Source organism: Schistocerca gregaria, chromosome X (genome assembly GCF_023897955.1).
Source record: "Schistocerca gregaria isolate iqSchGreg1 chromosome X, iqSchGreg1.2, whole genome shotgun sequence".
Classification (NCBI taxonomy): Eukaryota; Metazoa; Arthropoda; class Insecta; order Orthoptera; family Acrididae; genus Schistocerca; species Schistocerca gregaria.
In genome coordinates this window covers 642701194-642720928 of record NC_064931.1, presented here as the reverse complement: position 1 = coordinate 642720928, position 19735 = coordinate 642701194, and the positions used below count along the sequence as shown (strand labels likewise).

The window sequence follows — 19735 nt, the reverse complement described above, 5'->3', positions numbered from 1 at the left end:
TCCGGCCGGCTTCTAAGAATTGCTGCTAAACTAAATAAAAACAGGAAATCATATTACTCCCTTGGAAAATGCCTTTCCGAGATTGGTGTCTGAAATACTCCTCTGTGATACTGACAAGGGGGAGATTGAGTCAATAATTAAATCACTGAAGACTAAGGACTCTCATAGATATGATGGAGTACCTAGCAGAATGTTAAAGTACTGAACTACACATGTTAGCCCTGTACCTAGCCATATTTGTAATTTTTCCTTTAAGAATGGTCAGTTTCCTGGCCAATTAAAGTACTCAGTAGTAAAGCCGTTTTATAAAAATGGAGAAAGGGATAATGTAGACAATTTTAGACCTATTTATATGCCACCAGTGTTTGCTAAAGTTATTGAAAAGGCTGTGTATGTAAGAGTAATTGATCATTTTATTTTATTTAATTTGCTATCAATTTCGGTTTTAGAAGCGGTTTAACAATTGAAAATGCTATATTCTCTTTTCTTTATGGGGTACCAGATTGATAAACAAAAGGTTTCGAACGCTAGGCATCTAACTAAGGCGTTTGATTGTGTTGATCACAAATATTGCTCCAGAAGTTGGACCATTACAGAATACGGGGAGCAGCTCACAAGAGGTTCACCTCTTACTTTAACAACAGACAGCAAATAGTCATTACCCACAGTTTTGAGAGAGGCTATGATGTGGGCTCTGAGTGGGGCACGGTCAAATGGAGGGCGCCCAAAGGATCAGTGCTGAGGCCACTCCTGTTCCTGTTTTGTATAAATGATATGCCCCTAGAGGTACAAGTAATTCCAAAATATTTCCGTTGACTGATGACACTAGCTTGGTAGTAAACGATGTTGTGTGCAACATTGGCAGTGTTTCAAATTGTGCAGTTCATGACATAAGTTCATGGCTTGAAGAAAATAAACTAACGCTAAATCACAGTAAGACGCAATTTTTACAGTTTCTAACACATAATTCAATAAACCCCGACGTTTTAGTTTCACAAAATGGGCATACGATTAGTGAAACTGAAAAGTTTAAATTTATTGGTGTTCAGACAGATCGTAGACTATCGTGGAAAGCCCACGTTCATGAACTTGTTCAGTGACTTAATGCTGTCATTTTTACTGACTAGTCTTCTTTTGGGTTCATAAGTATTTTATTTTATGTATTATTACTGTTACGTTGTAATTTCATGTACTGACATATTCCACGACCTTTCAGATTTGCTCCTCAATTTGGTCCTACGGAAGTAGACGTGTAAAATAAAAAATAAAATAAGATATATATCATATTTCTGCCTGATAAGGACCTCACATTTTGGTGAAAAGTTACTTTATTCAGTCATTGATCAGCCATGCTAACATTTTGTAGTCCACCTCTTCAAAGAACTGGGTATACTAACTACTGCCTCTCAGTATATTTACTCCTTAATGAAATTTGTCCTAAATAATATATCTCTTTTTCCAACAAACAGCTCAGTTCATACATACAATACCAGGAACAAAAATGATCTGCACAAGGACTTAAAAGCACTTACTTTAGTTCAAAAAGGGGTCCACTACTCAGGAACACTCATCTTCAATAATTTGCCAGCAAACATAAAAAATTTAGTTACAAATAGAGATCAGTTTAAAAGGAGCCTGAAAGACTTACTAGTGGCCAACTCCGTCTACTCCATTGACGAATTTTTTAATAGAAACAAATGATGTGTTGTATATACAGTATTTATACTATTAGTATTGTTATTTCAGCTTAAAAAAATAAAAAATTAAAAATGGTGACATGTTCCACATCCACGAGGATCTCCTCAACACGGATCTATGGAACTAAAAACTAATATAATCTAATCTAACCTTGTGCATCGCATTTGGTGTACAGTCTTTTATCTCCTTTGCGTCATTAGCCTAGGCGACAAGTACTACCACAAGCTGGAGAACTTATGCGGCATAAGTGTTTCTCTTAGTAGTTCGCTATAAATGACAGTGATTTCTTCCCCGTAAAATATCCCAATATACCAAATTAAATTTCAGAGGGAAGCCATCTAAACCAGGTGCTGCGGAAAGACCTTACTTGTTATTAATTTCTTGTTGCGATATTCACTCATAAGTCCTTTATCATACTCGTATTCACAATTAATTATTTCATTTATGAAATTATAAATCTACTCCTGTCTGCCTCCTCGTACAAATTTACGCTTATGTATGCATTCGTGTTCTACTGTTAACTGTGTTATTATTTTTTGGAGTGCTCTTTTTTCATCTCTAAATAAATGATATAGAAAGCAAAAAAATGGCTCTGAGCACTATGGGACTTAACTGCTGAGGTCATCAGTCCCCTAGAACTTAGAACTACTGAAACCTAACTAACCCTAGGACATCACATACATTCATGCCCGAGGCAGGATTCGAACCTGCGACCGTCACGGTCATGCGGTTCCAGACTGTAGCGCCTAGAACCGCTCGGCCACACTGCCGGCTGATATAGAGAGCAGTTTTTGTCTTTTTCATTTCTTTCATAGAAACGACTGTTGGATTAAAGGGGTATCTTTTGACTTCACTCTTCTCAAGGCAAGAAGTTTTGAGTCTAACACAGCGGTTTATGGTAATAGTCTGTATGACATATAATGTAAAATTCTTCTGTGTGTTTATTCTACGCTTTGACTTTGACATAGTGTAACAAGGATTCTCTTTTAGCTAAACATACTCTACTCAATATGATATTGGTTGCTGATACTTTCTTTGTTGCGGAATACAAAGGTTCTAAGATCGACTCACAACTCGAGCTTTCTAAAGTGAGAAAAATATTGGTCATCTAGACTCTCCAAACAGTTGTTTTGCCGTTAACCATTAATCAGATGTGCCGCACATAATGAACTGAAGCACTCATTGGCCAGATATACGCTCCCAAGAACCATTCCTAAACAACTATATTCCGTAACAGAGAACGTAACTAGGCCACCAGTAGCTGATGCAATTGCATAAGAAAGGATTTTTCGACTAGGGTGTATGTGCATCGACGCGTCCTTCATATTAGGCCCATCTATTAAAATCTCAACTCGTTAGAACAATTATAGTTGTAGAATTCAGCTTTTCGAATCACACAGCTGAAATGCTAAAATTTCTTCTCGTCTGTCTCATGCATGGTCTCATCGACATAGAATGTAAATATTAACTACCAGTACATTTTGATTCTACATGGCTGTGCCTCTCTACCTACCGTTGGTATCAAATTGAAGCTTATACCTTATTTTATAAGGATGTTAAAGCCAACATATAGTTCACTATTTATATTAAGTGTGGCATATCTTGGTATGTACAGATGTCTAAGTCCATTGCGTATTCATTTTCACCTAAATTCGATAACTTTTGTCAGCTTGGATTTCATTCAGGCTCCCAATGTCTATTTATAGTCTTATATTTCTTACATGTGCTGTAAAAATTCTGTGGATTCTGCCCAATTAAATCATGAAACTAATGTTTGTGACTCTATAATTCATTTCCTCCCACCTGTTGCATCTCTTCAGACTGAAGTCTCCCTATTCCTCCATCTCCTATTTTTTAAAACTTTATCAGAAGAAATATCGTCTGTTTGTTTCGTTCCAGATTTTTCGTTGTTTGAGGCTCTTGTATAGATTGTTCTCCTCTACGTTGGGTACTGGTATTCTCTATGCTTATGCCTTAGCACTTTATAACTTCCGCGAAACTACCTTTCTGCCTCGTTCTGCATCACTTCGTATTTTATATTACCGTTGTTACGCTCTTCCTCCTGTTTCTCGTTGCACCTTTTGTCTGCATTGAGAACTACTTCTCTGTATTATTTTCACTTTGGAAGCTATCTGTGACACACTGATTAGACTCATTAGTTTCCTTTGTCATGTGGACCCACTGCACTAAGCGGCTTATCCTCTTGTCCTAGATGGTTTTCTCTCGCAGTATTAGCGCAGGTTCCTTTCATATAAGCGGAACGGGCTGTTACAGCCTACTAAATGCTTCAATGGAATCACAGACAGTGGACGTCCGTGGCTGCCCGTCGTATTCAATTTTTCCTTTTGTATCTAAGTAGCTTTCCAATAAATGCAAAAAATTGTTCGGATGCGTAAGTTTCTACTTCTATCGATAACTAACATGACTCTCTGTCGGACTTATCGTGACTGCCATCAAACTGAGTAGACCCATCAGAGCTCGGACCTGTTGAGCGCTGGTTGCAATACATGAAGTAATAGACCCGTACATCAGATACGTCCCTCTCCCCTTTGCACGCCTGCATTGCAGCAGCACTCATGGCCTACATCAGTCCAGCAACAGAGTTTTACAAAAGTTATTGAAAGTACAAAGACACTAATCTAAATATAGGATCCCGGCAGCTAGGCGTATATAAAATATTTAGCCCAGTTCTTCGATCTCGTTTATTCACTTGGCACCATGCAGAGCAAGAACAATCAGAGAAAACGATCAGCTTAAAAAATGAATAGACAGGAAATTTTTAATAAGCGAACACCATGCACGCCTATGATTATCACTAATTTAATACACTGAAGAGCCAAACGAGCTGGTACACCTGCCTAATATCGTGTAGTGCCCCCGCAACACGACGTAGCATGGACTTGACTAATATCTGAAGTACACTGAAGGAAACTGACATCATGAATTCTGCAGGGTTGTCCATAAATCCGCAAGCGTACGAGGGGGTAGGGATCTCTTCTGAACAGCACGATGCCAGGCATCCCAGATAAGTTCAATAATGTTCATGTATGAGGAGTTAGCGGAACAGTTTCAACTCAGAAGAGTGTTCCTGATGCCACTTTGCAGCAATTCTGGACGTGTGGTGTGTAGATTGTCCTGATGGAGTTGCCAAAGTCCGTCAGAATCCACAATGGACATGAATGGATGCAGGTGATCACACAGGATGCTTACGTACGTATCACCTGTCACAGTCGTATCTAAACGTAACAGGGGTTCAATATCACTCCAGCTGTACACGACCCACACAATTACAGAGTCTCCAGCAGGTAGAACAGTAACTGTTGACATGCAGATCCATGGATTCACGAGGTTGTCTCCATGTCCGTACACGTCTATCCGCTCGATACAATTTGAAATGAGACTCGTCCGACCAGGCAACATGTTTCCAGTCATCAACAGTCCAATGTCGGTGTTAACGGGTCCCGGCGAGGCGTAAAGCTTTGTGTCATGTGGTCATCAAGGGTACATGAGTGGGCCTTCGGCTCAGAAAGCCCATGTCGATGATGTTTTGTTGAATGGTTCCCACGCTGACAGTTGTTGATGGCCCAACATTTAAATCTGAAGCAATTTGCGGAAGGGTTGCACTTCTGTCACGTTGAACTATTCTCTTCAGTCGTCGTTGGTCCCGTTCCTGCAGGATCTTTTTCCGGCCGCAGCAATATCGGAGATTTGATGTTTTACCGGATTCAAGGTACATTCGTGAAATGGTCGTACGGGAAAATCACCACTTCGTCGCTACCTTGGAGACGCTGTGTCGCATCTCTCGTGCGCCGACTATAACACCACGTTAAAACTCGCTTAAATCTTGATAACCTGCCATTGCAGCAGCAGTAACCGATCTAACAATTGCCCAGGTGCTTGTCTTATATAGTCGTTGGCGACCGTAGCGCCTTATTCTGCCTGTTTACATATCTCTGTATTTGAATACTCTTGCCTAACCCAGTTTCTTTGGCACTTCAGTGTAAATGAAACTTGTAGTGTATTTGTAAAGGAACATCATTTACGTAGGAATTCTCTCCTGGTTGTTGATTTAGTTAGTAATTACAGGTAGTTCCAAAAAAGTTCATCCGATTCCATGTTGAAGACTATATATCTTCAACATTAGAGATGCTCAGTCCGCGGTCTGTGGGCAACTTGCCGTCCGCCATTGATGTGATGGTGGTCCGTCCCTCACAGTTCGTTCTTATATTCTTTTTTTATCGTCTTTGATTTCCTCCCACAAAAGAGAAGGCGCTCCCTTGAGGAAAATACTGGATGGCATATTCCAGTAGGACATATATACGAAAAAATGATGTGCATTTTTTTGCGATTCTTACGTAGTCACCAGTGGGTTTTTACGCATGGGACTAAAAAAGATTATATTTTCAAAAGAACCTCCCAATTTTACAAGGGTATAAATTTTATATTCATGCAGATGCAAAACTGATATACTTTTTACAGTTGCGATTAGGATCAAAAGTTTTCGTTTACCTTTCATCCATGTCAAATGTCCACTCCACCAGAGGCAGGTCCAGCATTCAAACGATAATAAGCTCGCCCCATACTTTTGACCATTTCTGAACATACTGCAGTCACTGCTGGTAAATACAGCGTCATAGTCCATCCAAAGTAGTTGTATGGGTTGGCACAGAGACAGAGTCTTTAACGAACCATCCGAAATAATCTCGTATAGTGATATCAAGCGACAGTGGACGACAATTGTACAATGCGAGATCAGAACTCCGCTTACACTGTAGAAGGTAAAGTGCCATGTTGTTTATCAGTCCGAAGACTGGTTTGATGCAGCTCTTCACGCTATTGTGTCCTGTGAAAGCCTCTACATCTCCAAATAACTACTGAAACCTGCATCCGTTTGAATCTCCTTACTGCATTCATTCCTTGGTCCCTCTCTACAGGTTTCATTCCCCACTCTTTCCTCTTTAACCAAACTGACGATTCCATCATAAACAAGATGTGTCCTGTCATCCGACTGCTTCTTTTAGTCAAGCTGTATCATGAATTGCTTTTTTCCCCAATTCGAATCAGTACCTCCCTGCTAGTTACTTGATTTAACCACCTAATACACTGATGTGACAAAAGTCATGGACTACCTCCTAATAACGTGTCGGATCTCCATTTGGATGGCGTAGTGCAACAACTCGACGTGACATGGACTCAACAAGCCGTTACAAGTCACTGCCATGCTGCCTCTGTAGGCGTCCATAATTACGAAAGTATTGCCGGTGCAGGAATTTATGCACGAACGGTGCTCTCGATTATGTCCGATACATGTTCTATGGGATTCATGTCCGGCGATCTGGGTGGCCAAATCATTCGTTCAAACTGTCTAGAATTTTCTTCAAATCAATCGCGAAAAATTGTGGTCCGGCAACATAGCACACTGTCATCCATAAGAAATTCCTATGTTGCTCGGGAACATGAAGTCCATGAATGGCTGCAAATGGTCTCCAAGTAGCCGAACCTAACTATTTCCAGTCAATGATCGGTTCAGTTGGGTCAGAGGACCCAGTCCACTCCATGTAAACACAGCCCATACCATTATCGAGCCACCACCAGCTTGCACAGTGCCTTATTGACAATCGGTTCCATAGCGTCGTATGGTCTGCACTGCCAAGGTCCATTAACGCCAAATTCAGCCGCACTGTCCTAACGGATACGCTCGTCTTACTTCCCATATTGATTTCTGCCTTTATGGATGAAACACACACAACACCGGTGTAATATTCTATAATATTGTAGAATATTACATCAAAGTTGTGTGTGTTTCATTTTTAATGTGTAAAATATTCTACCAGGAACCGACGGAACAGCCAATCAACGCAATTTCTACGGTTGTTTCAAGCAGTATTGGTCGCCTGCTAGCACTGGTAACTCTAGCAAACACCGCTTCTCTGGGTTGTTAGGTGAAGGCCGTCAGGCACTGCGTTGTCCGGTAGTGCCTGAAATCTGGTATTCTCGGCACATTCTGACGCTGTGGATGTCGGAATATTGAATTCCCAAACGATTTACGAAATGGAACGTCCCATGGGTCTAGCTCCAACTACCAATTCCGCGTTCAAAGGCTGTTAGCGTTGTGCGGCCATAATCACGGCGGAAACTTTTTCACGTGAATGATGATGATGTTGGTTTGTGGGACGCTCAACATCGTGGTCATCAGCGCCCGCACAAGTTCCCAATCTTTACATTTCCTATTTCGCCGCTTTCCGAATGATGATGAGGACAACACAAACATCAGTCCCTGGGAAGAGAAAATACCGAGTCCGGCCGAGAATCGAACGAGCGTAGGTTCAGCCGCCTGTCGGAAACTGTGTTCTTCCTACTCGCACATTGGCCGCTTTCCTTCCGGATATGCGAGAATTGTGGCGTATGTGTAATGGTATAGTACAGGCGAGTGTAATGTATGCATGTATCGTGCTGTTTTATGTTTGTGTTGAATGATGATGACAGAATGGAGAATGTAAAACACGGTGCGGGTACACAGCCCACTCCTCATGAATAGCACCAAGACGGCCGCCAATCTTAACGTCTCCATCCAACGGATGGATCACCATCAATAATGTCAAATGCGATCATTTCACCAGATACTGCCGAGAAGTTGCATGAGTTAAATTCTACTCCAAGTTTCTACTTTTATCCCTGTAGAAGATGTGTGGTGTGAAATCGGATGAATGTTTTTGAAACTCTATAGTTAAACATTTTGACCCTTAACAAGTAGTTCTCAAAAATGACGTAGCGAGAAAGAAGTGCTGAAGTAACAGCTAATATATACTGACCTCGAAGCAAATATACATACATTATTTGCTAAGAAGAGATTTTATTTACTAAATTTCATTACCGACTTTTTAATATAGTCTTATAAGAAAAGCAAACATTTATAAATCTTATTTGCAGTCATAGCAATCAGAATAGATAGTACTTACAAAGGGGGCCTTCGCTTGCACCAAATCCAGCTCCATGTTGTTATAGAGCTTTTCTTCATCCCTTCTGTCTTCTTGTGGTGACATGATTTTTGCTAATTCTGTTTCAAACTTTATTACCGCCTTCATCTGTGTGCGCACGTTCTTCTCTTCACCACCAAGCAGCACACCAATCTAAGAAGGATGACAGTTATTAGTAACAAAATTGAACAAAATATTAATTATTTATAGTTTTTATAATACCATGTGATATTTTAATTTACGTATTATCTTACTGTTACTTTGAAATTCTACTTGCTTCTAATACAATATAGGCAAGCGTAAGAACCTACGTATGTAGCAGACCACCAAAAATCTTCATCTACATCTACATAGATACTCCGCAAGCCACCGTACGGTGCGTGCGGAGGGTACGCTGTACCACGAATAGTCATTTACTCTCCTGTTTCACTCGCAAATGAGCGACTAATGCTTTATCCGAAAATTACAGGTTTGTTTTCCCTAGTCATCCACATAACCTACTTTTTTCCACATTTAGAGCTAGCTACCATTCATCGCACCAACTAGAAATGTTGTCAAAGTCATTATTAATCTTCCCATAGTCATGCAACTTCGACACCTTACTATACACCACAGCATAATCAGCAAGCAACCGCAGATTTGTGCCCACCCCGTCCGCCCAGTCACTTATGTGTGTAGATAATAACAGCGGTCTATCGCACTTCCCTGGGGTACTCCTGACCATACTCTTGTCTTTGATAAACACTCGCCGTCGAGGACAACATATTGATTTCTACTACTTAAGAAGTTTTCGAGCCACTCACATATCTGCGAAATTATTCCATATTCTCGTACCTTTGTTAACAGCCTGCAGTGGGACACCGTGTCAAAGGCTTTCCGAAAATCTAGAAATATCGAATCTGCTCGTTGCCCTTCATCCATTGCTCGCAGCGTATCATGTGAAAAAAGAGCAAGCTGAATTTCACACGAGCGATACTTTCTAAAACTATGCTGATGCTTGGCCATAAGCTGCTCAAGAAAATTTATTATACTCGAACTGAGATATGTTCAAGGGCTCTACAGTAAATTGAAGTTAGGGACATTGGTCAGTCATTTTGTGGGTCTGTTCTCTTTCTATTCTTGTATACAGGAGTGACTTGTGCTTTTTCCCAGTCGCTTGGGACTTTGTGCTGGGTGAGAGATTCGCGATAAATGCTAGTTAATTAAGGGTCCAATGCCGTAATGTACTCTTTGTAAAACGGAGTTGGGATTCCATATGGACCTGGTGACTGATTTGCTTTCAAATCTTTCAGTTGCTTCTCTACGCCAGAGACGCTTGTTACTTTTCGTCCACAAGGGAGTCTGTCCGATGGTCAAATGAAGGTATAAAATTACCAAATAAGCAGCAACCAGTCGCAAAATCATGTTTTATTTATTTACTTTTACAAATCGATTTCAATTGATTAACAGCCATCATCGGTGCTTTCAACGAATATGTGCCCTGAGTGGTAACACTGTCTTAAGCAGAGGTCAAATATCAAATAAATAAAACATGATTTTGCGACTGGTTGCTGCTTATTTGATAATTTTATGGTTTACGGTCGCTGCACAACTTGGGAACCACATGGAGCCCACCATTCACAAATGAAGGTATGTTTGTACGATTCTCATGCGTGAACGATTTCTTGAACGCGAAATTTAAAACTTCGGCTTTCGTTTTGCTATTTTCAACTGCCACATCAGTCTGTTCAACAAGGGACTAAATGGGAGTCTTAGACCCGCATAGCGATTTTACATAGAACCAGAATTTTCTCGGTTTCTCTGACAGATTTTTTTCTAAGGTGTGACGGTGGCAGTTGTTGTATGCTACATGTATAGATCATTTCACAGACGCAGGAATCTCTACTAACCTTAGTTTATCGTCATTTGTGTGCTCTCTTTTGCACCGAGAGTGCAACAGCCTCTGTTTCCTCATCATCTTCCGAATTTCGGTATTAAGCCATGGTGGGTCTTTTTCACACTTTATCCACAATTCATAAACTAAAGCATTGTGAATTAGAGTAGATATCTTTGCCATTGTCTGGAAGTAACACGTTTTATATGGTGTCTTCCACATTTTAGCCAACGGCCTTGTCGCAGTGGTAACACCAGTTCCAATCAGATCACTGCAGTTAGGCGCTCTCGGAACTGGTTAGCAGTTGCAAGGGTGACCGTGCGGTTCTGCCGAGCGCTGTTGGCAAGCGGGGTGCACTCAGCCCTTGTGAGGTCGATTGAGAAGTTACTTGATTGAGAAGTAGCGGCTCCGGTCACAAAAACTGAGAACAGCCGGGAGAGAAGTTTGCTAACTACGGGCCCCTCCATATCCGCATCCAGTGACGCCTATCGCGTGAGGATAACACGACGGTCTGTCGGAACCGTTGGGCCTTCCGATACCTTTTCAGATGGAGTTTTTTTCCCCCTACATTTCACAAGCCATTGACATGTAATAGTTGGCATATAGCACTAACTGTCAGAGTTGTAGGTTGCTGGAACTATTAGAAAAGTTTTGTTGATCAATAGCTGTAATTGCAATGTAATCGTCTGTTAAAGCCATTTGCAGTCAACATTGCCGGGATACTTTCTCGTTTATTAGTTTACCTTCAGCGTTGACCCATCTGGTTATTTTCCGCGATGGTTCCACTTTAATGCTCGTGTTCTGGCGTAACATCAATTGACTAAACTTTATTGACAGTGGTGTGAAATGTTTATGTATCTCAGAGTACGTATAAAACATTCTCGTACTTCTTGTCGCGTCAGTTCAGGGTAAAACCTCGAGCTTTCGACGATTGCCTCCCTCGTCTCAGGCACCAGCAACTGTAGCTCCTGACGAAGACGATGGAAGTAATCGTCAAATACTCCATGTTTTACCATGAATTGACAAGAAAAGAACTCCGAGAAAGTTTTAGAGAATAGTGCCATCGCGAAAGATTTATTTCTCATCCAATGACGGAAAAAAAATTGCAGCACCCGAAAATACTTCATGCTGAGTAATGAAACTTCTTTAATACAGTTCTCTATGTAGCATATTTAAGTGATTAACATTTCAAGATCACAGGTCAAAATAAGTGTGACATAAGCCATTGCAAATGAGAAGTGCTGGTACATTAATAACCTGTGTAACCGCCAGAATGTTGAATGCAAGCATGCAGACGTGCATGCACTGTATTGTATAGGTGTCGGATGTCAGTTTGTTGGATATTGCACCTGTTGCACTTGGTTGGTCAATACAGGCATGGTTGTTGCTGATTGTGGATGACGCTGGAGTTGTCACCCAATGATGTCCCATATGTGCTCTATTGGAGACAGACCTGGTGATCAGCCGGCCGGTGTGGCCGTGCGGTTTTAGGCGCTTCAGTCTGGAACAGCGTGACCGCTACGGTCGCAGGTTTGAATCCTGCCTCGGGCATGGATGTGTGTGATGTCCTTAGGTTAGTTAGGTTTAAGTAGTTCTAAGTTCTAGGGGACTGATGACCACAGATGTTAAGTCCCATAGTGCTCAGAGCCATTTGAACCATTTTTTGAACTTGGCGATCAAGCAGGCCAAGGCAACATGTCGACATTCTGTGGAGCAGCATATTCGTTTACAACAGCGGTATGTGGGCAAGCAGTTCCAATTGAAAATCACTACCTGGAATGCTGTTCATGAATGGCAGCACAAGTCGATTTACCAGACTGACGTACAAATTTGCAGTCTGGGTGCGTGGGATAATCGCGATATTGCACCTGCTGTCATACAGAATCGCACACCAGACGATTACTCAAGGTGTAGCCCAGTGTGTGTAGCACGCAGACACTTTGGTTGCAGGGCCCCAACTGGCCTCCTTCTATCAACACACGGCTATCATTGACTCCGAGGCAGAACTAGCTTTCATCAGAAAACACGACAGTCTTTCACCCAGTCCTCCAGTGAGCTCTCGCTTGGCACCACTGAAGTCGCAAATGACGGTTGTTTGGGGTCAGTGGAATGCACGCTACAGGGCGTTTGGCTCGAAGCTGTCCTCGAAGTAACCGATTTGTAACAATTCGTTGTGTCACTGTGGCGCCATCTGCTGTTCGGATCGCTGCTGTAGATACTATGCGATGCACCAGAGCTATACACCTAACACGATGGCCTTCCCTCTCGGTAGTGCCACATGGCCGTCCGGAGCACGTTCTTCTTCCTACAGTACATTCCCGTGAGCATCGCTGCCAAGAGTGTTGTCAGTGGCTACAGTCCTGTGAAGTCTATCCGCAGTATCGCAGAAGGAACATCCAGTATCTCGTAGCCCTATTACACCTACAAGACCTCATTCAAACTCAGTGAGGTGTTGATAACGGAGTCTTTGTCGCTTTAAGGGCATTCTTGAGTAACATCAACTCACCACGTCCAATCTCAAAGGTAAGTAACGCTCACGACCGTTACAACGCGTATTTAAAGCAAACCTAATCCGTATCCTCATAGGGGCGCTACTAGCTCCACTCTTCTGTGACTGGCGTGAAATTTGAATAGACATCATCTTTCAGAGGTAGACACACGCCTACTAACTTTCGTTTATGTTGCACAACGTCTTCTTGATGATGCGACTTTTTTCCCGCCAGAGTATGTTTAAATATTTTGATATGTGCATATGCATGAAAACTTTCACTTTAACATTTCCCTACAGTCGAAACTGCAACCGTGGCGACTGAAAACAGGTGACAGTCAAAGGCGAAAAATAATCCTTAAAATATATTTTCCTACTCCTTGCAACTTCATCTGGTGTGGATCTGAAACGTTCGATAACTTCAGTCTTTCTTGAGGCTGCTGAGGAACCACCGATTGTCAGTGGATGCTGTCAGTCAGGAATAAACTTGTTTTTAACACAAAAGAAATAAGGTTTTTGCTACTAAGTTAGCTGTGATGCTGCATTCTGTTTAATTCAAATGAGTGTCAATTCGAAAATAAAATTAATCCAACGACAGAGCCACGAAACGAGTACATGTTTATTAGAATGAAATCGAGAGTTGTACCAGTATACAGTATCGCATTTGCCTAAAACCAAAGTTCTCTGTTTTATATGTAACAACCCATAATCCAATAAAAGTGACAGGACTGTATGGCACTGTGCAGCCATACTCATTTGGTCCTTCAAGTTTAAGTGTGAGACGAGATCAAAGTACTCGTAGCTTACATGAATGTATGTCCGAAAGAACAGACTCCACCCATTCATGTAATTAATTCGCCTCGATGGGCCATGAATGCACCACCTTCACTGAGAATGCGTAATTACGTTCAATCTCCTACGGATGTCTGAAAGTAGCGAGCGTGGAGGACATGGATGGGGACTGAGATAGGTGGCGCTCGGTGGGAATATGAGCCGGTTGAGAGGCGTGCCGAGCTAGTCCGCGCAACGGTGATAAACACTGTACGCGGGTGCCGCAGCGATTAACGCAGTTGTCTACTGAGCACCGGATCCTGTATTTGAGTCCCAGTCCGTCACACATTCTTTCTCGTCGCCGCTGATTTAGCATAAAATCGTGATGCAGCTGACGTCAATAATTCCTGCCCTTTCCTTTCTCCCCCCGCCCCCTCCACCTTAAGTTTACATAACAAAGTTATTTACTTGTGTGACGCTCTCGCCACGTCTTTGCAGCATAAATTGGAGCGCTTTGAAAATCGTAATTATCATTTTCCAAGTGCTTTTTTAGAATAGTAATGGAAAGCGTTGACGAAGGTATGTATAATTTACGCTGTAAGTTGTATAATATAATTTACGAGGGTAACCTCAAATGTAAGGTCTCATATTTTTTATAAGTACATAGACCTGTTTATTTCTACATTGGTTTACATCAGTATACAGCTTGAACATTTAGCTATTTTTCGACATAACCACCATTTCTGTCCATGCATTTTTGTAGACGCTGTGGCAGTTGTTGTATGCCCATGTCATACCAGCTCGCCGCCATGCTATTCAGAAAGTTATGAACCTCTTCTTTCACTTGATCGTCGGAGCTGAATCGCTGGGACCACAATTAACGCTCACAGGTACTGTGAGACTCTGAAAAAACTCAAACGGGCGATTCAGAACCGGAGAAGAGGAATGTTGAGCAAGGGCGTACACATTCTCCATGACAAAACTCGTCCACACATCGCTCGGCAAACCGTTTCTCTCCTGCAATAGTTTCAGTGGAACATAATCACTCACCCATCCTATAGTCCTGACTTGGCGCCCAGCGACTAACATCTGTCCCCTGGTTTAAAAGAACATTTGGCCGGAAACCAATTCAGCTCCGACGACAAGGTGAAAGAAGAGGTTCGTAACTGTCTGAACAGCATGGCGGCGAGCTGGTATGACATGGGCATACAAAAACTTCCACAGCGTCTACAAAAATGAATCGACAGAAATGGTGATTATGTCGAAAAATAGCTAAATGTTCAAGCTGTAAATTGATGTAAACCATTGTAGAAATAAACAGGTCTATGTGCTTATAAAAAAATAGGAAACCTTACTTTTGGGATTACCTTCGTATTTGTACAAGTATAAATACTGACATCGAAAAAAATGGTTCAGATGGCTCTGAGCACTATGGAACTTAACGTCTGAGGTCATCAGTCCCCTAGAACTTAGAACTGCTTAAACCTAACTAACCTAAGGACATCTCACACATCCATGCCGAGGCAGGATTCGAACCTGCGACCGTAGCAGTGGAGCGGTTCCGGACTGAAGCGCCTAGAACCGCACGTTTACACCGGACGGCACTGACATCGAAATTGACTGTTTTTTATTGTTTTTATCCGTTAATATTTTTGAAACTAAACAATATAGCTGTGAGTTTTAACGATTTTGATCGTCTGCTTTATTTTAACATGAAGTTTAGTGTATAGACTTTTGATTTTTTCCCCGAAATCTCGTACCACGAGGCACCACTGCGTTTTTCACAATCATTTTCAGTACCACCACTATCGTCTAGCCAAGAGGCGTGCGCTATTGAGTCGTGACAGTTAAGTTGGTTACATTGTGTAATTGAAACCAGATATTCAAAATATCCACGGGTGTACTGACGGTCTACAGTGTCCAACGGGCACAATATTTCGGCGATCATACATGTTGCCATCATCAGGTGAACTGACGGACCGAGCTCCTGAGAACGTGCCGGCACGGAGATCCGTACGCTATGGCTGCTCAGAGGGAGCTGGGTTCGGTCGCGGTGGCGGCCGATTTAAATACCCTCCACCCTCGGCGTGCTCCCTCCGCTGTCCGCGCACCGCGGCACAGAACAGATTGCGACGGCGTCTGAGATGACGTCGGAGTGATGGCTCTGTCCGCCGTGGTCGTCACAACTATACGTTTGCTCGATTTACTCTTGATTAACCCAATCGCTGGTTCCCAAGCCTTGCTAAGATTATAGCCACAGTCACTGTTTATGAGGCCGTCATTGGTGCGAATTTCGATGGCATCTCTAACAACGCTGTCCCAGTATCTCGACGTCTGTACCAGAATCCTCGTGCGTTCATACTCCATAGCTTGGTTTTCCGACTAATAATGTTCAGCGACCGCCGACTTGCTCGGATACATCAGTCGAGTGTGCCTCTGGTGTTCACGGCATCGATCCTCGACGGTACGCTTCGTCTGACCAATATACGACTTCCCACATTGACACGGAATCTGGTACACGCCGGCCTTCCTCAAACCGAGGTCATCTTCGGCGCTCTCCACCAGTGCACGAGTTTTATTCGGAGGGCAAAACACAGTTCCGACCCGGTGTTTCTTCAAAATGCGGGCGATTTTCCCCGAGAGTGCGCCTGTATATGGAATAAACGCAGTGCCTACCTTCTCCCTCTGAGCAGTCATAGCGTACGGATCTCCGTGTCGGCACGTTCACAGGATCTCAGTCCTTCAGTTCACCTGATGATGGCGACATGTATGATCGCCGAAATATTGTGCCCGTTGGACACTGTAGACCGGCAGTACACACGTGGATATTTTGATTATCAAATACGACGGGAAAAACTCAAGAAAGAAACCAGATATGTTTGCCTCAATGTCATTCTCAAGTGATTAAATTTTAAATTCAACGTTGAGTATTTTAGCAAATACTGTAGAGTGCGATTGGCGGGAAATCTTCTGTAATCTATATAAGTAATTTCATTTGCAACTTTTGTATCCGACAGTGATTTGGTTTCCCCACCCAGCGCGGACGTGGACGTGTCAGAAAGGCCGTGACAAAGACCTTGTGAAAATGAGGCTGCGAGTGGCTGCTGCGGGCTGCCGTCGGAAGCGGAGACAATCGGTGGCGACTGTTATGGCCAGGCTGGCGGTCCGGCTCGTTCCTAGTTGTACTTATAGCTGTTCTTATCGCGCCGCTATACACCCTAGATGACTTAGATTGTTTCCGGTCTCGAGTGTTTCCTGAGTGGGAACTGCCGCACTGCCACGCCGATCTCGCTACGTCCAGGACCTGTTAGCGCTTCGTTCACTTCGTGAACTGTATATCGCGGACTTACAGGAACGTGTGTTGCTTTCCTGTAGTTCGGAGTACCCACTGAAGCAAGTGACGGTAAACAGTTTATACCGACTCCACGCAGGACACAAATGGAACATTGGAAAAAAGGTGAAATTTCGGAGAAAATGTTTTTACCAAAATAAAGAAATCATTTAAATTTCACGCAGACATTATAATGCAAGTTCTGTCATATGGATTCGGTACTAATGTAGATCTTTCGAAACAGTATTGTGCGGATACTGTGAAAATGTTGGTAGAAAGTTTTCTGTGGTATTGTATGCCTACTGACACTCACGGATCCCTAACTGTCAAATGGACACCACTGTGAATCGGGAAACTATTCAACGAAGCTCAAGAATAGTGAAAGAACGGCACAAAAATATCGAGAAATGTATTCGTGAAAATCGTCCAGTGAAAATACCATGACAGATGTTCTAAATGGGTCGTTTTTGTTGTCAGATCTTTAATCTATAGTTTACCATTAAAACCATCAACAAATCTGACGAACTGTCATCTGGGGTCATGCAATTATTGCTACCCTCTTATGCACAAGCAATAGGTGCGTCTTCGTCAGACGACTCTGATGTTAGCTCGGATTCAACAGATGTATGTAAATAGTTGAAAATGTGTTTAAAAATAATTGAAACGTATTATTTTTAGATAAACCATAAAAGTAACGTACAGAATATTTTTCAAAATTAATTATTGTCAGAATCTTTATGAACTTATTTCCCTCAAACCAACCAATTTTTAATTAGAAATTTCACCATTTTCGTGTGTCACGTTTAATTTAACGGCGAATATAATTATTTTCGAGCTTAACAGTGTAACAAACATTTGTGAACGTGTTTTTTCCGAATAAGCGATTTTGTGATTAGAAACTCTGCCATTTTTTGATTCGCCATATCGAATATCGAATTCTGAGAAAATAGCGTAGAATTCATAGTCAGTGATCCTCAAAACATTTTCGTATGCCACATTTAATTTAACGGCGAATATAATTATTTTCGAATTTAACAACGTTACAAACATTTGATAACGTGCTTTTTTTCGAATAAGCGTTTTTGTCATTAGAAACTCTACCATTTTTATTCGTCACATCGAATATCGAATTTTGAGAAAATAACATAGAATTCATAGTCAGTGACCCTAAAAATCTATGACACCAATTTTCATTTCCATCTAAATCTTTGTTTTTCTTTTGCCTTTTCCGAAGAATAGGCCTCTGTGCAGTGGGCCGAATCATAATGAGAGGGAAATCGGTGGCAATTTTTACACAGGACCTACATACGGCATCATCGGAGATAAGAGAACATGCTGGTAATCGTGAAATTTCGCTACATTCTTGTAACATCTAAAATGGAGTCTTTTATTCCTAAAATGTTTCTTAGACTGCAGGAGATACTCAGGGCACCATAAGAATAGCACAATGTTCAGTGATGAGGTATTGGAATTCTCTGTTGATGTTCGAAACTCTAGTTAGTGGAGTTGACAGCAATTAATTTCTGAAACACTGTTTTCTCTATATCACAGATCTATATCTTAGTTAGTACGTGAACAAATAATTTGCTGATATTTAGAATTATCGTGGAATTTTATAAAGAAAAATTAAAAATAGTGCTCAGTATTTTAGTTATGTGAACTTACCTTAGTCATATACTCCAGATAAGCAGACAATACTTTATCATCCATGGTTCCATTGAGATAGTTGTCACGAGTTGGGAGAGTTAAACCTCCTTGGTCAATCTGTTGAAAGAAAGTATACTGTACTAACAGGAATACATCGTGACTGTTGAAAGCAGTAGTTTTTTTTTACTTTCCCATTACACCAATTTTTTACTTCCGAATTACACAAATTTTTGTTTAAGCGTTATTATTAATGGAGCATACTTATTCCTCGATTACTGACTTACATGTGTGATAAATGTTAGTTTACTCACAAAGAAATTGTCTCTGTGTTAGTTCGCTACTTGCGGCTTTGAACCTTGTGAAGATCTCTCACTCATTAAAAACAGTTGTAACATTTGTCGTTCTGTCAAAAGCATGCCTAGAGAAATAGAACAATAGCTTGTTTGAATGGTGCTTTCAGAATAATAGAAGTAGTGTGTGTGTGTGTGTGTGTGTGTGTGTGTATGTGTGTGTGTGTGTGTGTGTGTGTGTGTGTGTGTGTGTGTGTGTGAGAGAGAGAGAGAGAGAGAGAGAGAGAGAGAGAGAGAGAGAGAGAGAGAGAGGAAACCGCATATGATTAATCTTAAAGAGAAGAAACGACTCTGGTTTCCACAACACAGACCGAAAGTCTATTTTATCCTAACATTCAGGGTTAACGATAAATCTTTAAACGCTTTAAAACGATTTTTAAGATTCCCCAATTCCAAAAATATGTAACTACGTCTGTAATACAAATTAGTAAGATTTATGGAAAATCTACAGTAGCAAACACTATGTGTCCAAAAGTCTCCTGGTGTCAATCGATGTGGATACCAAAGAGCCACCCTTCTAACTGATTGCGCGTACGAGTTGCTTTCGCTTCACTGCAGACGTTAATCTACAAGCAGGGCTTATCATTAACTTCTTATTCA

General features: G+C 41.6%; 1 protein-coding gene across 4 annotated transcripts in view; it reads right to left on the bottom strand.

Annotated features, from left to right (window-relative positions):
- LOC126298667 (endothelin-converting enzyme homolog) overlaps positions 1-19735 on the bottom strand; it is a 368726-nt gene that overhangs the window by 77478 nt on the left and 271513 nt on the right. For all 4 annotated transcript variants that reach the window (XM_049990097.1, XM_049990099.1, XM_049990098.1 and 1 more), the window contains exons 6-7: positions 18804-18902; positions 8658-8828 (exon numbers count right to left, since the gene is read on the bottom strand). In XM_049990097.1, coding sequence (XP_049846054.1) covers positions 8658-8828; positions 18804-18902 — 270 coding nt within the window. The remainder of the gene's footprint in view (positions 1-8657; positions 8829-18803; positions 18903-19735) is intronic.